This window comes from Tachysurus fulvidraco, chromosome 1 (assembly GCF_022655615.1).
Source record: "Tachysurus fulvidraco isolate hzauxx_2018 chromosome 1, HZAU_PFXX_2.0, whole genome shotgun sequence".
NCBI classification, from domain to species: Eukaryota; Metazoa; Chordata; class Actinopteri; order Siluriformes; family Bagridae; genus Tachysurus; species Tachysurus fulvidraco.
In genome coordinates, this window is record NC_062518.1 from 24,342,228 (window position 1) to 24,368,545 (window position 26,318).

General features: G+C 36.7%; 1 protein-coding gene and 1 long non-coding RNA gene across 3 annotated transcripts; one reads left to right on the top strand and one right to left on the bottom strand.

The window, feature by feature from the left end:
* Window positions 1-7,544: 7,544 nt before the first annotated feature.
* Window positions 7,545-17,664, bottom strand: mmp14b (matrix metallopeptidase 14b (membrane-inserted)). Of its 2 annotated transcripts, XM_027132550.2 has the most exons (11): window positions 17,563-17,664; window positions 17,199-17,353; window positions 13,837-13,985; window positions 13,485-13,607; window positions 12,885-13,192; window positions 10,691-10,852; window positions 10,405-10,577; window positions 10,186-10,324; window positions 9,920-10,070; window positions 9,727-9,842; window positions 7,545-9,422 (listed from the first exon to the last, which is right to left on the bottom strand). In XM_027132550.2, the coding sequence occupies exons 2-11, from the start codon at window positions 17,295-17,297 to the stop codon at window positions 9,028-9,030; spliced, it is 1,815 nt and encodes a 604-aa protein (XP_026988351.1). In that variant the 5' UTR covers window positions 17,298-17,353; window positions 17,563-17,664; the 3' UTR covers window positions 7,545-9,027. The 2 variants fall into 2 exon arrangements, with proteins under 2 accessions (XP_026988351.1, XP_026988350.1); XM_027132549.2 differs by having other exon boundaries at window positions 17,199-17,651.
* A 59-nt stretch (window positions 17,665-17,723) lies between these two features.
* Window positions 17,724-25,807, top strand: LOC113633888. The gene is made up of 3 exons (XR_003438404.2): window positions 17,724-17,851; window positions 17,970-18,106; window positions 25,074-25,807. It is a non-coding gene; the product is annotated as an uncharacterized LOC113633888 (long non-coding RNA).
* The last annotated feature ends 511 nt before the right edge of the window (window positions 25,808-26,318 follow it).

The window sequence follows — 26,318 nt, forward strand, 5'->3', positions numbered from 1 at the left end:
GGTGCTTGTTACATGTTCATACACATATGTTTGAATGGGAAGATAGATTCATGAGCAATGGAACAATTACTAATGCATCATTTTGATAACCACATAGAAGCACTACTTCCTTGGCAGTGCATAGAAGGTTTATGAAAACAAACAAACAAACAAATCTTTTTTCTGAGTTTATTGGACAATGCACTATTTGACATGGATGCACAGTTGCCTTTATGTTGGATTACAAGTGGGTGGGACCTTTCAAGCACCTGTCAATCACTAAATTAGGAACAAATATGACAGACATCTCAAACTTAAACATCAAATCAAACCAAATCTAATTTTATTTGTCACACACACATACATACAGAGTACGACATGCAGTGAAATGTGTGAAATGCCTTTTACTTCTGTCCGGTATTCAAGCATAAAAAGAAAGGGAATTAAGGATAAAAATAAAACCAAAAGGAGTATAAATAAAAAGTATAAACTATATAAAATACATGAATATATATATATGACCATATATAGTAACCATGTACAATATGGTGTGGTATAAAGTGGCAATGTGCTGTGCAAGTCCAGAGTTAAAGTGACAGTCCAGAGTTAAAGTGTCATAGTGTCAAGATGGAGGGAGAGGTCCAGTACTAGATCCTGGGTGTTTCCTAGTTTAAACTCCGAATGGCCTGCGGGAAGAAGCTTCTCCTCATTCCCTCTGTGTTTGCTTTCAAGGAGTGGAAGCATTTCCCTGAACGCAACAAAGAAACAGTCCATATGTACGGATGGCTGAGGTCCTTTACAATCTTCATAGCTTGGCCGATTCACATACAACATGCTCTAGGTGTAACTATAAAAAAGTATACATTTCCTTGTTTTTATTTTTAATTTTAATTTTTTGTACATTGCACAGGGCTGTATTTATTATTAACCTTAAATTCCAAAACTTTTAATCCCTATGAATGAGTAATGTCATAAGAATTGTCATAACCAGGGAAGGAAGGAGACAGACCCGTACACAGGATAGCTTCAAAGGAATGGGGTTTAAAAAATGATAAAGACAAATACAATAAAATGACGAAGACTAAAATAATATAAATGACGACAATGACTTGGGTAACTTAACAAACCAATAAATCACATTTATACTCAAGGCAATGATCACACAATGAGGAACAGGTGTGGAGACAGGGAGGAGCAGACGAAGGCGGGGCAGAAACGTGACGAGGAACAATAACAAACACACATGGCTGAAAGTCTGGGCTGATCCCTGACAGTACCCCCCTTGTGGCACGGTTCCCGAAGCGCCAAATCCCGGCAAGGTTCGGGGGGGGGGGGGGCACGGCGAGGTAGATGGGGGGAGCAAGGACCACGGCGAAGGCAGATGAGGGGAGCAAGGACCATGGCGAAGGCAGGTGAGGGGAGCAAGGTCCATGGTGAAGTCAGGTGAGGGGAGCAAGGACCACGGCGAAGTAGGCGAGGGGAGCAGGGCACACGGCGGCGCAGCCAGAGGGGGCCGAACGATGTCCACAGCCGAGCTTAGGGCCGAGGCGACGTCCGCAACTGAGCTGAAGGGCAGAGCGAAGTCCACAGCCGAGCTGGTTGGCCGAGTGACGTCCACCGCCGAGCTGAAGGGCCGAGCGACGTCCACCGCCGAGCTGAAGGGCCGAGCGATGTCCACAGTTGAGCTAACGTGCTGAGCAGCGTCCCCCAACGCACAGCGGCCAAACTCTCGCCTCGACGACCTCAGGAAAGTGGGGGGGGTCTTCTGCCACGGGCCTGCAACACCCCCTGCGGATGAAGTGAGGCGACGTCCTCCTCGGCGGAACTGGAAATGGAGCGACGTCCCTCACCAGAAAAAAGGTTCGGGGCGATGCCACAGGGCACTGAAAAAAAAAAGAAAAAAAATAGTTCATGAGGACTTACGGAACAGTCCAGGGGAGACGATGATTAAAATAGATCCAGGCAGACTGACGGAACAGTCCAGGGAGAGACGACGGTTAAAATGGATCTAGATAGACTGATGGAACAGTCTGGAGGAAGATGACGATTCGAATACGGGGGGATAACGACGAAAAAAAAAGCCGGTCCGAGCTGGAAGCTATCCTGCTGGGTCCGAGTTGTAGGCGGATTCCTTCTGTCACAACCAGGGAAGGAAGGAGACAGACCCGTACACAGGATAGCTTCAACGGAATGTTTTTAAATGATAAAAACAAATACAATAACATGACGAAGACTAAAATAATATAAACAACGACACTTAACAATGACTAGGGTAACTTAACTAACTAATGAATCTGCGCTGCCATTGGCAACGTGGCTCACATTTATACCTAAGACAATGATCACACAATGAGGAACAGGTGTGGAGACAGGGAGGAGCAGACGAAGGCGGGGCAGACATGTGACGAGGAACAGTAACAAACACACATGGCCGAAAGTCCGGGCTGATCCCTGACAAGAATGAGTACATCAATATAAACTAATATGTGTAGCTAAAATGCAGTCTTTTTAAATTTTATTCATTTTCTTTATTTTATTCATTTACATTTTACATTTTTACTTACATTTTTCTTTACACATTTTTAATTCCATTATAACAGGTAGGAAAAGATTTTAAAAATAAATACATATTGATTATTATTATCATTTGTATAGTGCCTTTAACAATATAAATTGTCCCAAAGCAGCTTCACAGAAATTCAGATCTAGATCTTTATCCCTAATGATAATTTGAGTCATAAGCATTCTCAAAAAGAGAAAAATGTGTTTTTTAGAAAAGTGAAATCTCACAGGCTTTATAAAGGAGCATTATAATAGTAGCTACACTCCTACACTTTCACAAGATTCATTCTTTATATTCAAACTGCTAATCATTTATAGTTATTAATTTATTAACATTTAATATCGGATATATAAAGGACTGTATATGTGATGCAAGCATCAGACTTTGCTTTTCCATTGGTAATTTTATTCTTGTCCAGAAGAGTTCCATCAGTGAGGAGACAGATAAAACATTACTACATCCCTCTGATACAAATCTGATCTTTATATGGCTTTTGAGAGTGAGGACAAAAGTGCTACAGGTGTTAAAGTGATATAGAATGTAAGAGTCCTAAAATAAGCAGGGGACAGTTTTAGTAGTTTCAGAGATTCTACGGTAAGGTTTTTAGTAAGTCTATTTTTGGTATCTAAGTGATGTTATCCATTGTAGTAGGAAGGTGAGTTTATGCTTCATTCGAGGTGAAGTGCCAATTAAACAAGAAAAAGGTTTTGTTACTTATTGAGCAAACATACCAGCACCATTCAGTCATACCAGGAAAACCACAGAGAAGTGGTTGATGGGGTCACGTTTTCACTTTGTCGCATAAGTAAACTACGTTCGCCACTGTTGATGATCTCCACAAGCATATCAGGGAAAACAAGACGTGGGCAAAGGGAGGACAATTCACAGAGCAACAGGACAGGAGAGGCAAAGGAAAGATTCACTTGGAATGATTGCCACCATTTTCTTATGACACATCACTTCCAAAGATGCCTTAGCTTCATCTAGATTCCAGCTCTTTTCCTTTTCTTCTTCCAACGTCTATGGGAACCACTATGATGGATTTTGCTGCCGGGATGACAAGCCACAAGCAGCAAAAATTGTGGAACATCTGTCCATGGAAATAAAGCACCAAGCAGCAGCAAAGATGATCCAAAAAATTTAATAGACATGATCATACACCCAAGCAGCAAGTTCATCAGAAGTTACAGAAAAGCCACAGAGAACTTACAGCCACTGTAAGGTCCATGTAATCCATTTTATCTTATGTAAAATGGAAAAAGTCACAGGAACAGATGGGTTTCCAAAGAGTTCTTTAAGAAATTTTATAAGATGCCACCTCCTTTGCTAGCTTAATGTACAGTACCTGTTACCCTGAACTATGAAACAGTCATATTTTTGAATGTACAGTAGCTCTTATCATCCCATTTCTTTTTTTTAAATTGCTTCCTAAAATAATTGCCCCTAGATTAGAAAAACTGTGGAAAAGCACCTAAAACATTTTAAGTAAAAATAATAAATTTTACATTTAATAACAAGTTTAAATTAAATTAAAAGAACATATAATAAAACAAAAAACATGCAAAAGAGCGCACAGAGGTGAAGCTTGGTGAAGGAAGATAGAATATGGAAGAGGGGTAATTATTGGAGTTTCAGTTGAAATAATCAAACAAGAATTGTCAGGGTCCATAATGTTTGATGTTAGTTGACTATAAGTATATCAGAAACAAGGGGAAGTTTAATCACCTTTTAATTATGGTGACATTTGATGAGGGAAATTGCCACATTAAAGTAATTCTAGAGTTTAAGTTCTATGTTCTACCCTTACGTTCCACTTCAATCTATACAAAACCTTTTAACTACTGTACCTCTACTCCATTAGTGTCATGGTTGAAGCACCTCCCTCGTCCTCCATTTGCCACCAGAGAGAACCGTCTCCTGAGTACTAGCTTTTCCGGACTGCATTTCCCATAAGCCACGTACCTGCACTGATTACACCGCCACCTGCGGACAATTTCCCAGTGCCTATTTAAGGCAAACTTGAACTTGACTCCAATGCGAAGTCTTGATTTGCTACGGCTGTCTTACTGAGCGTTTCCTATTTGTTCCTGTTTCCGGTTCTGTGATTTGTTTTTGTATTTTGCCTTACGACTGTTTTCTGCCTGCTCTGACCTTCTGCCTGTTTCTGACCACGTCTTTGCCTTGCCTACTCTGTTCTGGTTGTTGTTATCGAATCCTGCCTGTTGTTTACGATATTGTTAAAAAATAAAGCTGCAAATGAATCCTCAGTCTTACGACTCGTCGTTACAATTAGGTTCCACTCCTCTACCCTTTTTTTTTTTTTTTTTACATTTTTCTTTAACTAGGACAATCAGTGCACTATAATGTCCCTTTATCACAGGTCAATGGGTACTGTTTTACATATTTGGTTATTTAGTTCTCTTTTGCATAATGTTTGTATTAGATGACATTGATTACAAGTTTAAAATTAGGATATCACCAGTATTGGGCAGTAACATGTTACTGTAACGAAGTTACTTTTGACAGTAACTAATACTCTTTTTAAATAAAGTAACTCCGTTACCGTTACCATATGGTGCGGTTGTCCGTTACTTTTTTAAATTAATTCATCTTGGCTGTAGTGTAACCTACAGCCTACACTTCAATGAATTACAAGTCAGTTGGATTTTCCCCAGTGAAGGGTTTAGAGATATTATATCGATGTTTAGGCCTAGAGTTAGGTGTCCTCTCTATTTTCAGAAGGCTATTTTGCTCCAGGTTCAGCAAGTGAGGGTTCTGACTGGATCATTCAATTTGCTGTGATGAGTGGCTGGTTGACCCACCTTATGCAGATATTGTTTTCCGTCTTGCAGCCAAAAGTATGGGCCAGAGCTGCTTGGTGGTTCACTGATTCTGTTTCTGTGCACTCTCCTAATCCACTCTGAATTATTAATCTGTCTTCCTGTACATTGTTTTTCACCTTTTTATACAATTGGATAATGGGCCCTGCTCAGGTCTTATTTCTACTCTGTATCATGCCAATTCCCATAGCAATTACACCCTGTGAAAAAGTAATTACCCACTAAAAATATTAGGAGTAACATCTGCAATCCAGCAGTTCCGATAACTGTAGTTTTTCACATCAGCCACATTAGTATGCTTTTAAGCATGAACCACCACTATGGCCTATGGGGATACAGTAATGTGCACCTTCCCCAAACTTTTACTACAAATTTATAAACCCCCTTTTATATTGGGTATCTTTGTTTGCTGTTTGATTCCTGTACAGTTTTGCTTTTATGCAAATAAATGGCCTAGTTGAAAAGTTTTCTTTCAGGACAATGCCACAAAACAACATCCATAAAGGTTTTCTTCAAACCAATGCAATGTACAATATCTGATGTGTGTCACTTGAATTTAATTCAATTGGCATTGGCATCAGTTCAGTTGTTGAGGAGTCTGATGGCGTTACACAAGCCATCAGACTCCTCAACAACTGAACTGAACTGTACCGAGCACAACACACACACACACACACACACACACACACACACACACACACACACACACACACACACTCAACTGTGTGGACTGCACTGATCTGCACCAAATACACACTCTTCCATTATGCATCCATTTACACAGCACCATCATATCAAACGGTTTACATGCTGTTTTGCAAACTGTTTTTGATTTTTGCACATTGCTGTCTTGCACATGCAGTCAATTGTTGTTTTGCACAGTTCATTACTATACCTCATGTAACTGCTGCTATAATATTACGGGTCCATTCTGGTATTTCTGCACATGTAATGTAGAATATGTAGTATGTACTCTGGTCGGTGCTACTTTTGCGTATTGTCTTTGTGTATTGTCTTGCAGTGTGTTTTATTGTTTGTTTGCACTGTTTTTTGTCTTGCACTGTTTGCACTAAGTTGCACTTTACATGGCTAAGTCTAACTTACTTATGTCCTTAGCTCTGTGTTATTCCATGTAGCTCTATTTTTGTTCTATGTAGCACCGTGGTCCTGGAGAAACGTTGTCTCATTTTACTAGGTACTGTGTCAGCTATATAATATTGTAATGACAATAAAAGCTTGACAATTCATGAATACATATATCAGACCCTTTTCAAACATGCCAATTTGCTGTGGTTGTTCTCAGAGCCAAGACCCATAAATGCCAAGCATCTGTCTTGCTGTAATGAAATGTCTTGCTGTATCTACCACAAACCTAATGAATGTAGAGGTTACTAACATCTAACACTAAATGCACAGTAGTTACAAAAATAGTAATAATTATGACCACTTGAATAATAACTACTTAAATAATGTTAACTACAATAAATACACTTTATGCTATATGAATGTGTGAGAATGTGTGAGAACAAAGAAATTAGTACACTTATTATGTGTATGAACTTTATGTTTTAAAGATTTGCAATTAGGCTGGTTCAGAATGACCATCAGTCCCTCATGGTCAATTGCTCTAATCAGCAACAAACTACAGTGGTGACACTCACTCTGCAAATGCCCAGTAACACCCTCTGTCTGATTTCAAAAGAACTGCAATTTAATCACAGCTCTGAAGAATTAGTCATCAAAAGTTTGATTGTTGGAGGTAATTGAACTGTCCTTGGCTGATGAACTCATGTGTTTTGGATCAGGAGTAGAACCTTTCTTTCTCCTCATTTTGGCCCTTTCATCTCTTTGTTAGAGATTTATCTTGGCTCTCTGTATTTCAGTATGAAATCAGTATGTCCTTCCATTTCTTATTACTGATGGAATCCTTTGTTCTCAAATGTACTTTTATCTACCACAAATCTAATGAATGTAGAGGTTACTAACACCAATCATACCTATTTAGAAAATAGCTTCCTGTGAACTGCTTTTTCTTGTAACCCTTATGCATAACAACACATTCCTTACACTGCAATTATAGGCCTAATAGTGCCAAAATGAAAATCTGTTCAGTCAAACAGCACCACAACACGTGGTTAACTGTAAACACAACAAGAATTAGCTCTTTCTTTTTGTCTTTAATTTATTATTTTCTTGAATTCCGAAATTCAAAAATTAAGATCACTACAAGTGTTTTGCCTGTCCAGCAGGACATTCTATTGTCAATGTTAGTAAAACACATCATTTCATTTAGAAGAATGTTAGTACAAGTAATAATTACATCATCATTATCATCATCATCATCATCAATAATTTTGGTGAAGACATTACAATATTAAGGACTAATAGTTAAAAGAAATAAACAAACGGTATGATCATTTAGGTCAGTTTTTAACCCTGAATGCTATGTATATGTGAGAGTATAAGCTATATTTGTCATGCTATCAGGAGCTGTACAAGGCCATCCAGTAAACAGTATAAGCATCTTTACATTCCACATTTACAACATATAGCAGTTGAAATGAAGACAAACTAGATTAGGGCATAAAAAAGTTTAAAAAAAAAAAAAAAAGTTCTGGAATACACCAGGAGAAGACTGAAAATATGTATGAGGTTTCTCTTTTACAAGAGTAAGGAAAGTAAAAAAAGTTAAAGAGATAATCAGCTAAACAAATGGCAGGCCATTTATAACAACATACAGCAACATTGTAAATGTTAGTGGTTTTATTTATGCAGTAAACAATGTTTTCTATAAGACAAAAACCTTACAATTAACATGGCTCATAAATATATCTATGATAAACATGATTATGAGCAATGATGCATTATTTATCATAATCATAAGTTCTGACTATCAAATGATGTTTTAAAAAATAATTGCAATCAAAATTTCCATTAGTGGCTGTTGGCCAGAAAATTTCAATTAGAGGCTATTGGCCAGAAATGATTCAGCTCCCAAAGGCAGCATTCTTAAATAACTACATTTAAACATCAGTCTTTTTTACGTTCCACTTCAGGTAATTCATTGTGGATGTGCACATACATGAGCATGCTCTAACTCCAAGGTTTATACTGTGAATACTGTACTTGGTTCCACTTTTTTTTGCAATATTGTGAATCACATTATGACCCAAAAGGGATAAAAATGTGTCGGATTTTCTTTTAATGATGATGAGAACAACCATTTTTAAAAAAAAAACATGCAATGAAAGTATAAGTTTTAAATTGTTTTTCTAATAAATGAATGTATTTATGTCTCAGCAGTGGACATAATGGGTTTTTTTTGCTTCTACAGAAATATTTTAAAATATGTTGCTTTTGGTTGTGTTTAAGGCTAAAATTGCACAGTGCATCTCCAAATTATAAAAAACTGTTATGTACTGCGAGGGTTGTCAGTCAAAATTTCAAATCTAGTGCTTTGCACCAGTTTTTCTTAAGGTTCTTGGGGCCAGTAATGGTCTTTCTAATTTTTACATGCAGATAAATATCCTGAACCACTTTTTATTGTATTTTGCAAAAGTAAGTCAACAATGTTTGGAAATAATATATACCATACTTCCTGTAGCTTTATTTTCATCTCTCTCCTCTTTATACATCTTCAGCCCTCTACACTTTGTCTAGTAGGGAACGCTGACAGTAGAGTAGATGCCGTGGAGTGCCATACTTGCGGAAAAAGAGCAAGGCCCCTAGCGTGCAAATTAAACAAACCAGTAGCACAAGCGGCACCACTACAGGTGCCATTCCTCTTCCATCACCAGGAGCGTTGTTCACCTCAATGATAATGACTTCTGTTTTCTCCAGTTTATCCTCATCTGTATTATTCTCTTTGTCATGGTCATTGCCATCACTACCACCACTTTCTGGACCTCTGCCTGTCTTAAGGTCTTCATCTGGACAGCCAATCCAATCATTTAAGGCAAACTTGGGGTAACCAGCCTCCACTCTCATCAACTGGTTGTCGAACCTCCAGTATTTATTGGCTTTGTAGAAATATGTGAACCCTGAAAATCAGAGAAATTATCTGTAGTATTTGTAACAATGACAATACATAGGAATGTATTTTCCTTTACCCAGAACTAATAGTTAATAAATGCATCATATCTAGTTATAATATATTCATCTATAGTATAATATACATCTGTTTGTTGAGTAATATTCTATTACATTTATTTACAAATATGTGATCAATTATAACTAGTTTATTTATTTATAAAAATGAAATCTAGCTAAACCTAGCCCTATATGAACAATTATTCCACTTTTAAAAACAATTATTGAGAAACTGAATTTAAAAAGCTCTCTTACTTTGGTCTCGGCTCATGAAAGCTGCTTTGATGTCATTGGGGACACCCTGCCACTTGCTACTTGGTTTAGGGTAGTCTGGGTCCACCGACCTTAACTCTTCATTATATCGATAATATCTGTGGAAAAAAGACACTAACAATGTCTTTGTGATCATGAAGAAATAGTATCTTAACAAACCAAAACAGTCACCTACTCATTTCCTCTAAAGAAGTAGGTGTTGCCTGTAGGTGTATAATAAAGGGCAGCATCAATTCTGTCATTGGGGAGGCCTCTGCCCATTGCTTTCAGTGTCTTTGGGTAGTCCGGCTCCAAATTTGCTTCATTGAATACCCAATGTCGCTCACCTGAAGAAGAGGTAATTATATACTTTTTTTTTTTAATCATTTGAAATGTTTTTAAGTCTTTTAGTCTTCTGCAACAGATTTTCAGATGAAGTTACAAAATGAAATCAGCTCTTACCTTTGAAAAAGACAAACTTTCCATCCTCTCTCTCATAGGCAGCATCAATTGAGGTCGATAGACCTCTCCAAACATGTCCAATTGGCAATGGATAATTTTCCATAACTTGGCGATTACGGACGCGCCAGAACCATTTATTCTACCACACAGTATCAAATAGCTTTAGATATTAACATTTTATTGATTGTAAATTGTAAGCACAAAGATTATTGTAAATACCTTGAAAATAAACATTTCTCCTCTTAGAATCGCAATGGTGTCAAAGTGACCTTCACATATATCAGGGCCAAAGTGAGGCACTTCTGGCTTGCGTGGAGAGTCAGAGGGACGAGGGATATGGTAAGGAGTGTAGGGGCTAGCTGAAGGTTGAGGATAGCTGTTAGGGTTGTGCCCTATAGAAATGTAGTAAGAAATAGTGACATAATAATGACACCATGCTTAGGATACATGTATAATTGGTTGTATTTTGTTACACATGTCAAAGCAAATTATTTCTCTAACTTACCATAAAGCCGCTGAATACCATGACGGTCATCCTCAGGAAGCTCAAAGTTGTCTGTGTCCATCCATTGATAAAAAGGTGCCATGATGGCAGAGGGGTCATTTGAATGTTCCATACCCAATGCATGACCCAGTTCATGCACAGCCACCAGGAAAACATCATTACCTATGGAAGAGGACAGGTGTGGATGCTTTGGGGTGGGGTTATCATGAACTAAATAACAAGTTTGTTGTCCTCACCAACTATAAACAATTTACCTTAGGAGATGAGAAAAAATCACAAAACAACTCACAACATTCAGAAACCAGGAGGGGAAAAAATAACACTCCATAATTCAGTAACATGCAGAACAACCTTAAGCAACAATAACTAATAATAAGCATAAATGATTTCTGTAAGACTTTAACAACTGTTTTACATTGTTAACATTCTTACTGTAACATTATTTCAATTCATTGATTATTGGGGGCATTTGTTCATGCATAGCACTGTTAAGATCCTTCCACAGAATCTTGACTGAGTTGAGGTCAATGACATAACCTGTTATACAGATCATATTTGTCTCAAGAATATTCTATTATAAAGTGGAGTTCATCATTGTCTCAGTGACTGCTTCCCAGGCCCTGTGGTTGTAAAACAGGCTCCAATCATCATGCCTCCACCACCAGCCATGTTTGGGATGATTGTTGCAATAATGTGTATTTGGATTTCGCCAAAAGATGCACTGTGTGGTGACCAAAGCTCTCCACCAATTTTGGAAGAAGTCATATTGCCATATGTTTTTTGAAAAGAGGGGCTGTGATTGCAGAAATAGAAAAGGTGTCTTTTTACATGGTTTCTATTGGCTTGGGTTTTGAGAAAAATGACTACATATAGAAATCTGGTTTGTTTTTTGTTGAGATCATTTGTTTATTTATAGAAGTAGGTGAGGACCAATAAATTTAAGCATAAATTAAAAACACAAGAATTTAAGAGTGTGCTTTTTCCCCAATGAATAAATATTTCAAGCTCAAAAAAATAAAAAATAAATTATTTAAATAGAAACTGTTTATTATAGTTACACCTAGTAACAATAATCATATTGAATGTCCTTTCAACACACTTAGTAATGTTTGTCTTCTACACCTGAATGCTGTAAAAGATTTTAAACCCACTATCTAGGTTCATTTGGAAGAAGATGGGTTTCTAAATCTATAGCCAGATTTCTGTAAATCTGCTTTGTCATGCTTTGATCAGTCAACTTGGATTTAATTTGTTATATCAGTGGAAACTTTAGATATTAACAGCTCCATTACTGTAATAGCCAACATATTTTAATTCACAATTAATTCATTCATTCATTTTCTACCGCTTATCCAAACTTCTCGGGTCACGGGGAGCCTGTGCCTATCTCAGGCGTCATCAGGCATCAAGGCAGGATACACCCTGGACGGAGTGCCAACCCATCACAAACACTCAACCTACCATGCATGTCTTTGGACCGGGGGATGAAACCGTAGTACCCGGAGGATACCCCCGTGGCACGGGGAGAACATGCAAACTCCACACACACAAGGCGGAGGTGGGAATCGAACCTACAACCCTGGAGGTGTGAGGCGAACGTGCTAACCACTAAGCCACCGTGCCCCACAATTAATTTAATCACACCTAATATTTTAATAGTTGGTATGTTGGTAGTATGTTTAGCATTAATCTGGAGAACAAATAAGTTTACCCTCAATCTGTCCTCCAAAACATTTTATAGTCTAAAGATACTAAAATTACTTAAAGATGTGAAAGGTAAAGTATGAAATACTCTGTTACCATAAAGATCTACTAAAATGTGAATGTAATAATATTACAATAACAGAGACTGATAATGATCACCAAAAAAAAAGCAGAGGCTCATATCAGCACCCACATTTTACTTGGATAAAAGTACATTTAACCATGTTTGAATCAGCTCTGTTATTCAGCTATATTTTTATAGATTGATAAGTGCAAAGCAATTATTTTATTCTCTTGATAAATGAGAGTACATGTAACTTTTTTCTTTAAGTAAACGGTGATTAAATGTAACTATGTACACTCCCACTCAATGGGGCTGCTCTGGAAGAATTTAGACCCATCTCAAATCTACAGTATAATACAGTCCTGAGAAAATCAAGACCTATGTATTTCTCAGTATCTACTTTCAACATTTAGACATCTCACTTACCCCACAAGTCTCGGTTTCCAATGGTCCAGGGTTCTGCAGCATCAAAGTGTGTGTCTCCTCCTATGCCCTTTCCAGGAAAGTAGGCATGTGCTAAGAACCCACCTTCACCGTCAAAGGGACTTGGATCATCATGAAAACCCTCAGCAAATAAGATCATAATGTCTGCATAGTCAGTTGTCTTATCCCTAATGTAACTGTAGGGGATCTCTTGAAATCGTAAAGGGGTGACATTCTCCCACACTTTGAAAGCTTTTCTGATCGCCTCATAGGTCTCATACTCCCCAATCTTAGGCGTGTAGTTCTGTATACTGAAAAATAAAACAGAAAAAATGAAAGAGCAGATCTGGAAAGACAATCAGGAATATTAAACCACAAAGGGAAATACTGTACGAAAATGTAGACATATGCTAAGAAGTAGGAAAAAAGCAAAGAGAAGAGAAGAGAAATTGAGCACACAGATAAGTCACATGAGAATCTGATCCAAACCTCAAAGAGGAATGGATTACATTTTGTCACAGAGTAATTTCATATGTCTGGAAAAAGTTTGTCATGCTCCTCAACAAACCAGAATCTTTAACTCTTTATTTTAATAATTCCTACCAGAATGTGATCATCTTCTTTTCCCATTTCAGTCCTTGGGTAGCATATCTTTTCTTTCTTAAGTTGCTCTTAAGCTCTGCTCCAAACTTATCTGGAACACCACACCGAGGCCTCCTCATTGCTCTGGCAAACATTTCAATAAATGAGATCATCCACCACACTTAACAGTTTTATAAGTTCTGTATGAGCTGCTGGGCAACAGTAAATCACTGATAAAATGATGGATTTCTCCACCTGTAATATCAACCACAGAGTTAAGGGGCCCAAATCATTCTCAATGTTTTGTAAAGTTATGCAATTTAATCAAACTTAATGACTCTTTAGACAGCTGTTCCATATGAGGTTGACTCACTTCAATGTGTCAAAGTCCAAGTTTCCTGTGACTTTTAAGCCATAGAATCTTTGCATTGCAGAAATAGCAGAAGAAATGGATTGAGCTGAACGGGATGCTTCTAAATGAAGATCACCCGGAGGAAGGTACCCATACTGTTGGAGCCATGCCTAGAAGACACAGACACATGCTAAAGGAAACAAAAGGCAGATCGAATTTCCACAAATTAAAGTTAAATTCAATGGACATTTGAATTTATTTTTAAAGTGTATTGAACCTTATGTCACAAGAAGTGAGGGGACCCTGTATAAAAGAAGTATAGCATGTCTCAATGCTTGCAGAAATGCTTTTGCTCATATACTGCTGTGAAAGTTCAGGTTGGTCATCTTCACACTTTGTAGACATTATCAATGATACTGTGATAATGACATAAGATGTTTTATTAGGTTACTAGTATAGTTTGAGGATGCTTGAGTACCTCCTTCAGATATTTTCATATAGCAAAGTTCTCATGTTAATGCACGTATATACCAATACCAATATTCAGTGCCTTCTTACATCCATTCAACAGTGCAAACTTTGCAGGTTTGGTAGATTATTTTTATTTTTTTATTTTTTTATTGATGTTTATTTGACAGGGACAAATGCATAAAACATTGCTTTATAAAGTACAAAGTAGATGCCATGCATACAGGTTTATAGCCATGACTAATTTGCAACCCCTGTCCCTGATTAGGCTTGTAATGTTAAAACAGAAATTACAGAATAATAAATCAAGAATTTATAGCTATTAAAATACATGCAATAAATTCATTCCATCCAGAAGCTAAAATGGGCTTAAATAAATATAGCAGGTTATGGCACAGATATTCAACTCTATTTAAACCTGGACATTGAATTAGCCATTCCAAAACACTAAACTCCTTTTTTCAAGTAGAAGAGTTTCTCCTCAATTTCAGTTTCCATCCTCCATACATCCACCAAATTTGTGCTTCATGAAATAACAGCTACAAAATACATACTGTATACAATTATGACATTTGGTAGACTTTACCATTTTCCTTACACTGCCTATAAACCAACTTAAATTCTTGTTAGTTTTCTGTTGTTCCCTTATGGGCCTTATGTTCACAATCATATTGTCCAGAAGAATCTCAGCATGTTTTTCTTAGTTGCATTTGGCAACAAAATGGGGACTATCTCTATCTTATTTTGATGTATCCCAGTGAATTCCTGTCGTTCCCTGCATCAGATATAAAACACTGTTGCTACAAAGCCAAAAATGGACACACCTACCTTAAAGTATTGATCACACCCCATATTACACACTCACTCAATTTCTCTAGCACTGCTCAACTGGTCCCACCATCTCCCTGGGTATAAGAAAGCCTTGCATCAATTTCTTTTTTTTTGCACACAGGCAATGAAATGGACTTTCATCTTCATTTTGCACTTTGTTTAAAAAAAGAAAATAAAAGAATTGTGTGCAATTCTTAGAATATGATTTCCTCAACATAGTTTTTAGACTGATAGACTTATTAGTATGTATTTTTTGACAGAAATTTCAAAGTACTTTGGTAAGTTGCTTTGGTCATCTGCCAAAAGTCATTCATGTAAATGTAAATGTTAATGGTGGTGGCCTGGCTGCTGTTTACAGTAAAACACATATTGTCAGTTTTTGTGAGCTCCTTGAAGTAGCATTATTGGATTTTTTCGCCCTGAAAATAGCTGTTTCAAACCCATTGTTGTTTGTATTATTCTACTATCCCCAGAAATATCTACAATATTTCTGTCTAAACACCCATGATCACACTTATGGACTTTAATACACATTAGTAGACACTAATTCTGCAGTTTCAAATAAGTTTCGCTCAGTACTCAATTTGTTTATCCTGTCACAACATGCTGGTTTTTCCACCCACTCTTACTGGTCTGCACTTACATTTCTTGGGCCTTTTTTTTGCTATTGTGTTTCTCTGACAGCTTGGTCACTCTGTATTAAATGGAGTGTAATTCAGTGTATAGTAAAAACAATAGCATTGGCTTTGCTGTTCCTATATTATCAGAGGGGTATATTATGCAAGCCTTTCTTCTACAGTCATACTGTATATATCTCTGTGGCACAAAGAACATAGAAATTACAATCTGCTTGAATCTCAGTTGCTCTGTAGTATCTTGAAACAGTAATTGATTGGCAACTATCCATTTTCTGCAATGCTTAAACCTATACAGTATGACAAGGACTTGGGGCAAAAGGCAGGGACACCATGGATGAAGTGCAACCGTTGTTGTAGCTGTTTCTGAATTTGATAAGGGCCAGATTTTGATCAGATATATGACTAGTTCAAAGCAAATCCCAAATGGCAGGGTGTCATGGGGAATTCCTGGTATGAAGTGGTTACTACTTACCAAAAGTGGTCCAAGGAAGTATAAACAGTGAATTAGTGACAAGGTCATGGGAGCCAAAGGCTTATTGATATGTGTGATCAGCAAATATTAGCCTGTGTTTTCCATGCCTGCAGAAGCCATGCTGTAGCACAAACAACTGAAAAACTACACAAAACTGCCTATGAAAAAACTGAGTCAGAACACACAATGCATTTCAGTTTGTTTCATATAGATACAGGCCAGTCACAGTGCCCATGCTGACTCCTGTCCACTGCTGATGGAGTGTCAGATGAAGTGGAGTAAAAGAACACTTCCACTGGACTCTCAAGCAATGTTCTGTGAAATGACAAATCACACTTTTCTGTTTATCAAGCTGATGGGTGAATCTGATTGGTAGATGTCTGACTGCATTGTGACAACTGCAAAGTTTAGTGGAGAAAGGATAATGGCTGTCTTTCATAGGGTGGGCTCTGCCCCTTACAACCTGCAGAGGAAAAAAAATGCTTCAAGTATCCCAATACTTTAACACTTTATATTGTATTTATTGGCCTTTATATTTGGTATTATTGCTGGTTATCATGAGGGAGGCCAGTGCCTGCCAGGGCTGCCTGCAGAGGGCCAACACCAGAGACCACTGACAAAGAACTTATCTCGGTTTACTGGGTCCCTGCTCATTCTTTTCTTGCAGTGTTAATATGTGAGAAACACATCAGAATTTTTTTATTTTTCTGAAACTTCTTTTTATGCTTTTGACCACTTGATGAATTGTCAGTTAATATCTACATGCAGCACTTTAAGAAAAATGCCAGCAGTTATTTACATTCATCCCACAAAATTGCCAGGTTCAGTAATACGGAGTAGTTATCTGTGACGAATTATCTGAGAGCATTAAATTATACAGTATTTACATTAACATTTATGAATTTAATAAATATCATCTCCGTGGCAATATATTAATGCTGTATATATGTATAAAAGCTTGCTGTCCTCCTTACCTCCGGTCTTAAGTCTTCCTTTGCCATCCCACCTCGAACACACAGACAGAATGCAAATAAAAACATCAGCTCCAGGAGTGTTTTGGGCCAAATGGCCATTGTGCTCAGCGTATCCTTGAACAAGTCCAACTTTCGTTTGCTTTGTTTCCCCCTAACTGTTAAAAAAAACATCGGCTTGCGAAAAACAAATGAAAAAAGTCAAGGAAATTATTTTAATAACCAAATTAAACAAAACTGCAAATATGATTTTTTTTTTATTTAACTATAACTATATTGGAATATGAATAGGCAAAATGAAACACTATATTCAGTGAATATACGGTTTTCTTTCATCTAATTTATTTCTCCCTGAACTTGGACAAACCGTCTTCTCAGTCATGTGCAGATTACACCACAGTCTCTGCAGCCATTTTCTCTCAGCTGTTGACGTGGTCGCTCGATGATTCCTATTTTCCCAACTTTCACAAACTTGCACAAAGCCCTCCTCTTCCTATTTTCCCCATCCCTCTTTCGGTAATTCTTCTGTGCTGTTGTGGATCTGCTGACAACTACATTCTGGTCTGTTTCATATAAAGAAAATAATAGTGTGGAGAGAAATGTATACATAACATGAAATTATCAGTGACAAATATTATACAGTATTTATGATACAGGTATTAAAGAATATGTATTCAATACAAAAATACTATTTTTTTTATTTATTTGTATTTGATGGTGATTATGAAAAAAATATTTTGAATAAACATACTTCAGTGCTTTGTATTTTTGAAGTTTTAAAGTACTGTAGAATACTTTCTGAGGCGTCTACGTGACGACATCATGAGAGAAAAAAACGACGGCGCCGCACTGATATCCATTGTCCAGAACTTGCCCAGATCACATCGGCATAAAGGCTAATTAAAGCGCGGGTAAGTAACATACACAGACAGCTTTTCGGTGATTCATTATTTTATTCTTAGCAAAAACAATTGCAACATTCTTCGCCGTTAAGTTGTGGAGTTTCATCAAAGCCCAGGCTTTAATCTTTCATCAAAATGGAATATTCGAACGCGACCTGGCAGCATTTAAGGCGAATATTTAGCCCCACTTTAAGCTATTTATCTGATCCAGAAACTCAAACATCTGTAATGTCATGAAGTACCCTGACTGATGAGGATATTGTTTCTAAAGTAAATGATTCTTAAAGAAGTTGCGTGAAGTGCCTGTATTGTGCAGCCTAACATCGTGTCTATCAGTTTGTCTTTAGCTTTATCTAGGTGTGACTGTACACTGGATTAAGCCACACACATTGGAGTGTTTCTGCTAACCTATATAAAAATATACATTAATAGAGTTGTTCAGTGCTGGAAGTAAACTTAGCTTTAAAATGTGAATAAAGAAATGGACTAAAAAGGTTGCTGTTTTATGTGTTACCTAGTTGTACATATCAGATTTATGCATGCTGCCTTTATTAGACAGATATAAAATGTTGCTTTAGAAAATTGTTCACTTAATCAACTGAGAATAGACTCTTCCTGGGGGAAAAATACATTAAATACAAAATACAGTAGTTTATTTTGATACATAGTGATTGCTGTATTTGTAGCTTATTATTTGTAAATACACTTACAAAAAACTAGTTGTTAAAAAATATAGAATTCAAATAAATCAGTGTGTGTGTACATGCAAAAAACAGGTTATATGCAAAAAACATGTTATATGCAAAAACCTTGGTATTTATACTGTATACATATGCAATATCTGAAGAATGCATAATGATTTTTCCCTATATATAACAAAAAAGCATTTTCTTCTTACACTTAAACCCTTGGCAATTTGGCATGTACCCTTGGGGTGTATTTTTGGTGCTTATTCCATGTCCACTGCATTTCATTAGTCACAACTTTTTACATAGTCTTTTATTTTACATTATTTAGTATGCTCTAGATCAGAGGTATTCAACTAAAATTTAAAGAGGTCCAGTAAGAGAAAATTTCTTGAAGCAAAGGTCCGGAAGATCATAATGTCTAACCAGTTAGTGTGATATATATTTAAGTAGCCTAGTAGTTCTATCAACATTTGCAAGCAATCAAAACCTGACTGTCAAATCTAACAAATTCAGTACAATTCAAAAACTTTTTGACAATATTTATTGCCACATAACATAGAACTGAACATATGTATGATTGTTTTATTTATGATTTTATTTTATTTATGTATAATGTTCTCTCATTAAATAAATAAAAGTAGGGCTACATTTCAAAATAAGAGAAAATAAATAAACTGTGAAAATTGTGTATGTTTAAATAAAGTGCTTAACTTTCCCTTTTATATCTCAGTGAGAGAACTGAGTTCTAGCTTGGCTTCGCAGGATTTTAAACCTGGGCTTGAATGGAGTCAGGACCCTTCTCATACACATGTGGAGGTGCTCATTAGTGAGCCTGGAACAGTATTTAGTTTTGATTACGTTCATTGTAGAGAAAGCTGCCTCGCAGTTGTATGTAGAGCCAAACATGGTCAGGATGTATAGGGCTACGTCCCTCAGACCTGGGAAAGCTGTCTCAGGGACGCTGTCTTCAGATTTGAGTGGATATGTTTGTTCAAACCCTTTGTGTTTTGTCTCATAATGGCGTTTCACATTGCCACTTTTAATAAGTGCCATGGTTTCTGAACATATGAGACACACCGATTTAGTGCTCCCTGTGGGAAGTATGAACAGAAATTTAGTCCATTCTGGATTAAATGCTCTATTTTCGCTGTCCACTTTTTTTTTTTGGAGAGCGCCATTTGTACTTTATTCTCCATTTCTCCGTCTCACTCGTCTGTTTCTCTCCCTTTCTCCGTCTCACTCGTCTGTTTCTCTCGCTTTCTCTGTCATCTGTTTCTCGCCCTTGTTTTCTACATGTATTGCTATCTTTCTTTCATGTGTAACTTTACTATAATTCTCTCTCTGTCTTGCACTGTTGAGCCTTGTTCTTCTTCTTTTGATTTTTATTGGCGAATGGCAAACCAACTTAAGATGCATTTACCGCCAACTACTGGACTGGAGTGTGGAGCACATAATGGTTGGGCAGTTTGAGGGAAAAAATAATAATACAACTATATGTTAAATTCCATTGATCATTTGTTTTAAGAAAATAACTAATTCATGGAATATCCTAGACTGTTTTGATTCATTTCCTAATAGAACCTGAAGAGATAAATCATTTATACCAAATGATATTAAAGCTTGAATTAGTTTAATTCTTGCTCCTTTATATGCATCACACTCTATAAGTACGTGCTCTACTGATTCTGCTTGACCACATTTATCACAGTTTCCATGTTCATGTTTCCACCTTTTTATAAAGACCCCGATTTACGCATTCTTGACATTAAAGGCAGGGTCTCCGATTTTTGAGAAATGCTTCAGAAAACTGAGTCGGGCCGAATAATAAACAAAAATCAAAACAAAAATCAAAACAATTTGTGTAGCCAATGAGCAGAAAGGGCGGGGCTTGCCAATATGTAGCGGAGAGAGTGTTCAGTGCGCATGTGTGACATTAGGAGAAAATGGTTTTAACATTGACATGGAGGATAAAAACAAAGAAAGAAAGCGAAGAAAGGCTTACGACAAGGTAAGAAGTAGGAGCCGTGTTAATATAGAATCAGCTTTCCAGCGCTGGAGAGAACTAGAGCGGGAAGCTGGCCGCATATTCACAGATTGGAGTTTCCAGAGTCAATAACTCCTGAGCTAAACGCTGTTACTACACAAATAAACCTCTTTTCTATCGTAGTAATGTAGAGAGGCAGCTACAACTATGTTTTGTGTAGTAACAGCGTTACTCCAATCTGTGAATATGCGGCCAACTTTACTTAAGACACCGAGGCGCTTTTTTCCTTCTCAAATTAATATATGCTGTCCTTTGCATGATTATGCTTGTGTGTCATTTTTGCTTGTTTGTTTATCTTCCCTTCAGCTATGATAAAGACTTTTATTTCCATTATTTGCCTGGGTTACGTATGTATGTGTGGGCGGAGCTATAAATACAGGGGTGGGACCCATTTGGGTTAGGGGCATGTTTGTTTTGGTGATTTCAAATGTCGACATTGGCTTTCAAAAATCGGAGACCCTGCCTTTAACACATCTTCTTTCCTGTTGCCAAACTTTCTTCTTTCCTGCCCTACTTTCTCTTGAATATGATGAAAGTGTCTACCTTTTGTTCCACTCCTTCTGCCATTTCTTTCTTGTTTCTTGTTTGCAATTAACCCTTTTACTTCTGCTTTACTCATTGACACTTTAATGTCAATTTGTGCATGCTTTAAGGCCTGTTTAGCCAGATGGTCTACCTCCTCATTTCCTTCCACACCCATTTGCGATGGTATCCACAGGACATTTACCATAATTCCATATTGTCTTATTCTAAATAGACTCTGCATCACTTCAATTATCATATCTTCTCTGGCTGTTGATGTTCCACTTAATAAGCTATTTAAAACTGAAAGGGAGTCTGTACAAATTACTGTTTTTGTTGGCTGTACTTCTTCTATCCACTGGAGTGCTATTATCTCTGCAGTAAAAACAGATACATGGTCTGAAATTCGTTTGTATATTTTGACTTTGAATTGGGGAATATATACTGCTGATCAAGGGCGTAAGTTTGATTTTGACATTGATGGGGACATAAATAAAATTGGTCTGCAGAGCCGCATTGTCACAAAATTATAAAAGCTTATCGCTTTTTACTTGACTTGAACAATAATTGAAATAGTATTTTTTTTGTGCCATAACTTTATTTCTTAAGGTTACACAGGTCAAAAACAACAGATATACAATAGTTCTATTTTATTTTTTACTTTTTTATGATGCCGGTAAGAATTCTAGCAAGGCAAGTAAAAAAAAACAAAAAAACTGAACAAGCAGATTTCCTCTAGATCTGCTCCAGAAAAACAACAACACATTACATCACAGAACACACGGTATTAATTACTTAAACAACAATATATTTATATATACTATATAATTGGTAACTAGCCACATCATAAAAACTGAGAGGCAATTGTCTGAGACAATTCAGACCCCATCCTAACTTGTATAGTTCTTTTAACAAGAAATTCTTGATCCAATTATACATTCTTCCTTTTATTTCCATTTTTTTCTATTTTTATTAATAATCCCTTTCCACATCATGTCGTAAGCTTTTTCAACATCAAAAAATACTCCTACTAACACTTCCTTGTTTACTTGTGCCTTTCTGATTTCATCTTCCAAACAGAGCACAGAGTCCATTGTGTTTCTCCCTTTCTGAAAACCACTTTGATATGGTGAAAATTTTTTATTCTTCTCAATGATATACACCAATCTGCTCATTACCATATGTTCCATTAGTTTGCAAAGATTTGTGGTTAATGCAATGGGCCTGTAATTATTTGGTTGTGTATGCTCCTTGCCTGGCTTTGCTACTGGTACTATAACACCATGCTTCCAGTCAGCTGGTAACTTCCCTGACTCCCACACCTTATTAAAAAGACTTAAGATTATATTTAATGATGACTCTGATAGATGTTTTACCATCTCATAACAAATATCATCTCTTCCTGGTGAAGTTTGTTTAACTCCTGCAAGCGCTTTCTTCAGCTCATATAGAGTAAACTCTGAATCTAAAGTACATCCAGATGGTGCTTTTTCTTCCAATAGTTGAGGGTACTTATTCAGGATATATTCCCTATACCTCCTCATTTCATCTGGAAAATTTAAACAACTGTGCACTTTAGTAAATGTTTCAGCTAGTACTTCTGCTTTTTCACTGTCTGATATGACTAGTTTATCATTATACTAATACAGGAATGCTGCTACTTCTTTGATTTCCTCCCATTTTCCTTATCATACTCCAAACTTCATTAATTTCAATATCTTCCCCGATATTGCTGCAAAGTTCCCTCCATTAATTTCTCTTAGATGTCCGTATTACTCTTCTCACTTATGGCCTGTGTTTTTTTTATAATTAATAAATTCATTATAATTAAATGATTTTCTAAATCTCTTAAATGCTTTATTCCTTTTCCTAATTGCATCACTACACTCCTCATTCCACCATGGGATGGCTTTCTTCCTGATACCAGCCTTCTTCTTCCTATTACTTCTATAGCAGTACTTTGAAGAACTTCACATATCTTATAATTAAATTCCTCTACATCTTCCATAGACTTACTAATTTTTGGCATTCTGTTATGACACAACTCTTTACATTTGTCCCAGTTGGCTGATTTAAATTTCTACCTTGGCATTCTTTCCACCACAATTTGTGCTATATCTAAACCGTACTGCTACTGATAGGGAAATGATCACTACCAACTGTACTTTGATTTAATACTATAATAGTGATAATGATATTGTGAGCATTAAAATCACCACACCACACCACTTTATTACTTCCATTTCCTCCAATATTTTCTGGCTTATCCTTGCTTAACCTGTCACATGGATTGTAAAAGTTAATTATTCTAATACTGTGTACACCTTCCCATATTTCCACCACTACAACCTCTTGCTCCCCATTTACCTCAACTTTTCTATACCCAATATCTTGTTTAATAAATGTTGCTACCCCACCACCATTTCCTTTATTTCTATCTCTTCTGATTGTAATGTATCCATGAATGAAAAAAACTTAAATGCGGTTTCAGCCATATTTCTTGAACACATATAATGTCCGGAATATTTCCTTGATTTGTAATAAATATCTTGACCATTGGCAATTAAACTTCTTGCAGTCCGTTGTATTATTGTTAACACCATTATGTACCACCACATGTTTGACTGTTTTCTGTCTGACTGATTACTGTTTGTGTCTTAAGCCTTTCATTTATCATATCTAATGTTACATCCTCTAACTCGAAGTACTTTTCTGCAGCTCTAATAATGATTTCAATTCTCTCTGTCCTGCATTCAGTTTGGGCGGAATAATTCACCACTTCTGCTATGAATGCTACGAATGATACTTTATCAACAATCACTTCACTCTTTTTACTTTGCTCTTTAAACACTGTTTTTTGTTGTGGTGATGTTGTCCTTGTATCCAGGGCCATTTTTTGCTGTCTGTCATCTTTACAGAACAATATAAATTTGCCATCCCTCAATGTCTTGATACTTTCAATTGTTCCTAATGTTAAGTGTTTTTGTTAATTTTAGAGGGTTTATGAAATTAACGGATTCAGTAGCAAACTTCAGCAATACCTTTTACTCCTCTTTCCTCCTAATTGCCTGGTGATTTCCCTTTTCACTGTCCATTTCTGAGATTTATCCCCAATTTTTCTTTCTTTTCTGATTTTCTACCAATTTCCATTCATTACTTGCATTGCCTCCAATATCCTCATCAGCCATTTCATCTTCCATTTCCTGTCGCCACCCGCCGTCCAGCGCCGCATGAACGATTCCACATCAAATGTTGAGTAGCGGTAATGCACAGACTTGGCTGAGTGGTATCACGTGGGATGGCTTAACTCGCATGCAATTGGTCTGTGCATTTCCACTATGACTATTGTAAAGATTGCAAAAGCTGCGATGGATAAAATAGAAGCACCCCGTCAAGTTTTACATCATAACCTTATGTTTTGGTTGGGTCCGTTTTGGACAGCTTCTGTGTCCGACCCTGGACCGCGGTCCGCCTTTTAGTAACCTATGCTCTAGATAAAGCACATAAAAACACATAAAACACTGTAACAAAACAGTACATTATGATATTTGTTTCAAAGCCAGCTCATTACTGAATATTGCTGTTAAGTTTTTTTTGTTGATAACAAAAACCAGTTACTTTTCTGTTATTTGAATGGGTATGCTTCTTGGTATATATTTTTTATTTATCTTAATTACATTTATTTTATTTATCTATCTACCTATTTGCTTTCTATTTACAGAACCACATGTATGGGAGATAAGGAGTACTGTTCCACAGTCCTTTAACAATAACATCTACATAGATGCCATCTGTGTTTCGAGGGGCGTTCCTAATGAGTTTAAAGCAAGGAATCAAATTTACGCAGGATTCGAGTCATCCGTCTTCTGGTGGGTCACGTTCATAAGAACGTGGACTGGATGAACTATATACTGTATGCTACAATCTGCAAAGATTCATAAATTTCACCAGAGATCGTCTTAAAAGTACAGCCAATCAACTGGATGCCACAAGCCTCAGGGCATAGCAAAATAGATTAGCTCTAGATATGCTTCTGACAAAAAAAGGAGGTGTGACTTTAATTGTGTTTGTGTAGCTTTGCTATGTACATGTCTAATATATCTACACTTTGTTCACTAAATAAAGGGATATCTGTTGCATATATCTGAGATATATATACACATATATACATATAATGTATGTATGTTTTATTAGCACAAATTTGTATATAATCACATGCGTATTTTAATAGTATAGAGAAAGCTTAAGGAATTTTGGTGGCAAAAATAACCATGTTTTTGTACATATACAAAACCCCATTGTGTAGAGTGTGTACTCCGCTTTCCTGCAGCACCCTGTGTGTCTTACTCCCCATGGGTTATGTGTCTTACTCCTCATGGGTTACCCCGTGTGTCTTACTCCTCATGGGTTACCTATGAGTGTGTCACTCTGCAGAGAATAAAGTTATTTACTGTTTTTTCATCTGTTACCTTTTTCTCAGATTTTCACCACCTATCTATCTATCTATCTATCTATCTATCTATCTATCTATCTATCTATCTATCTATCTATCTATCTATCTACCTACCTACCTACCTACCTACCTATCTATCAAGCATTTATAATCAAATGATTGTTTCATGTTAACAACAGGCCGCATAAATTCACATTTTAACTGATTAAAACTTATACACATCATTTATTGTGAGATTTTTTTTAAAACTTTATTATGACAAAACAAAAATAAAAACAAAAACACATGAACATTGTCCTGAGAGTGGGCTTCATACATTATTTACCAACATATACATATTAAGGCATAGATTGTGTCCTATTTCAGAAAGTCAATAGCTGGACCCCATCTTCTTTCAAAAGTTGTGACTTTTAATTGCTCCATTAAGTAAACTTGTTTTAACTTTTGTGTCCATTGCTTAACAGTAGGTGGCTCAGGCTTTAGCCAACAGATTGTTATCATTTTCCTAGCCCT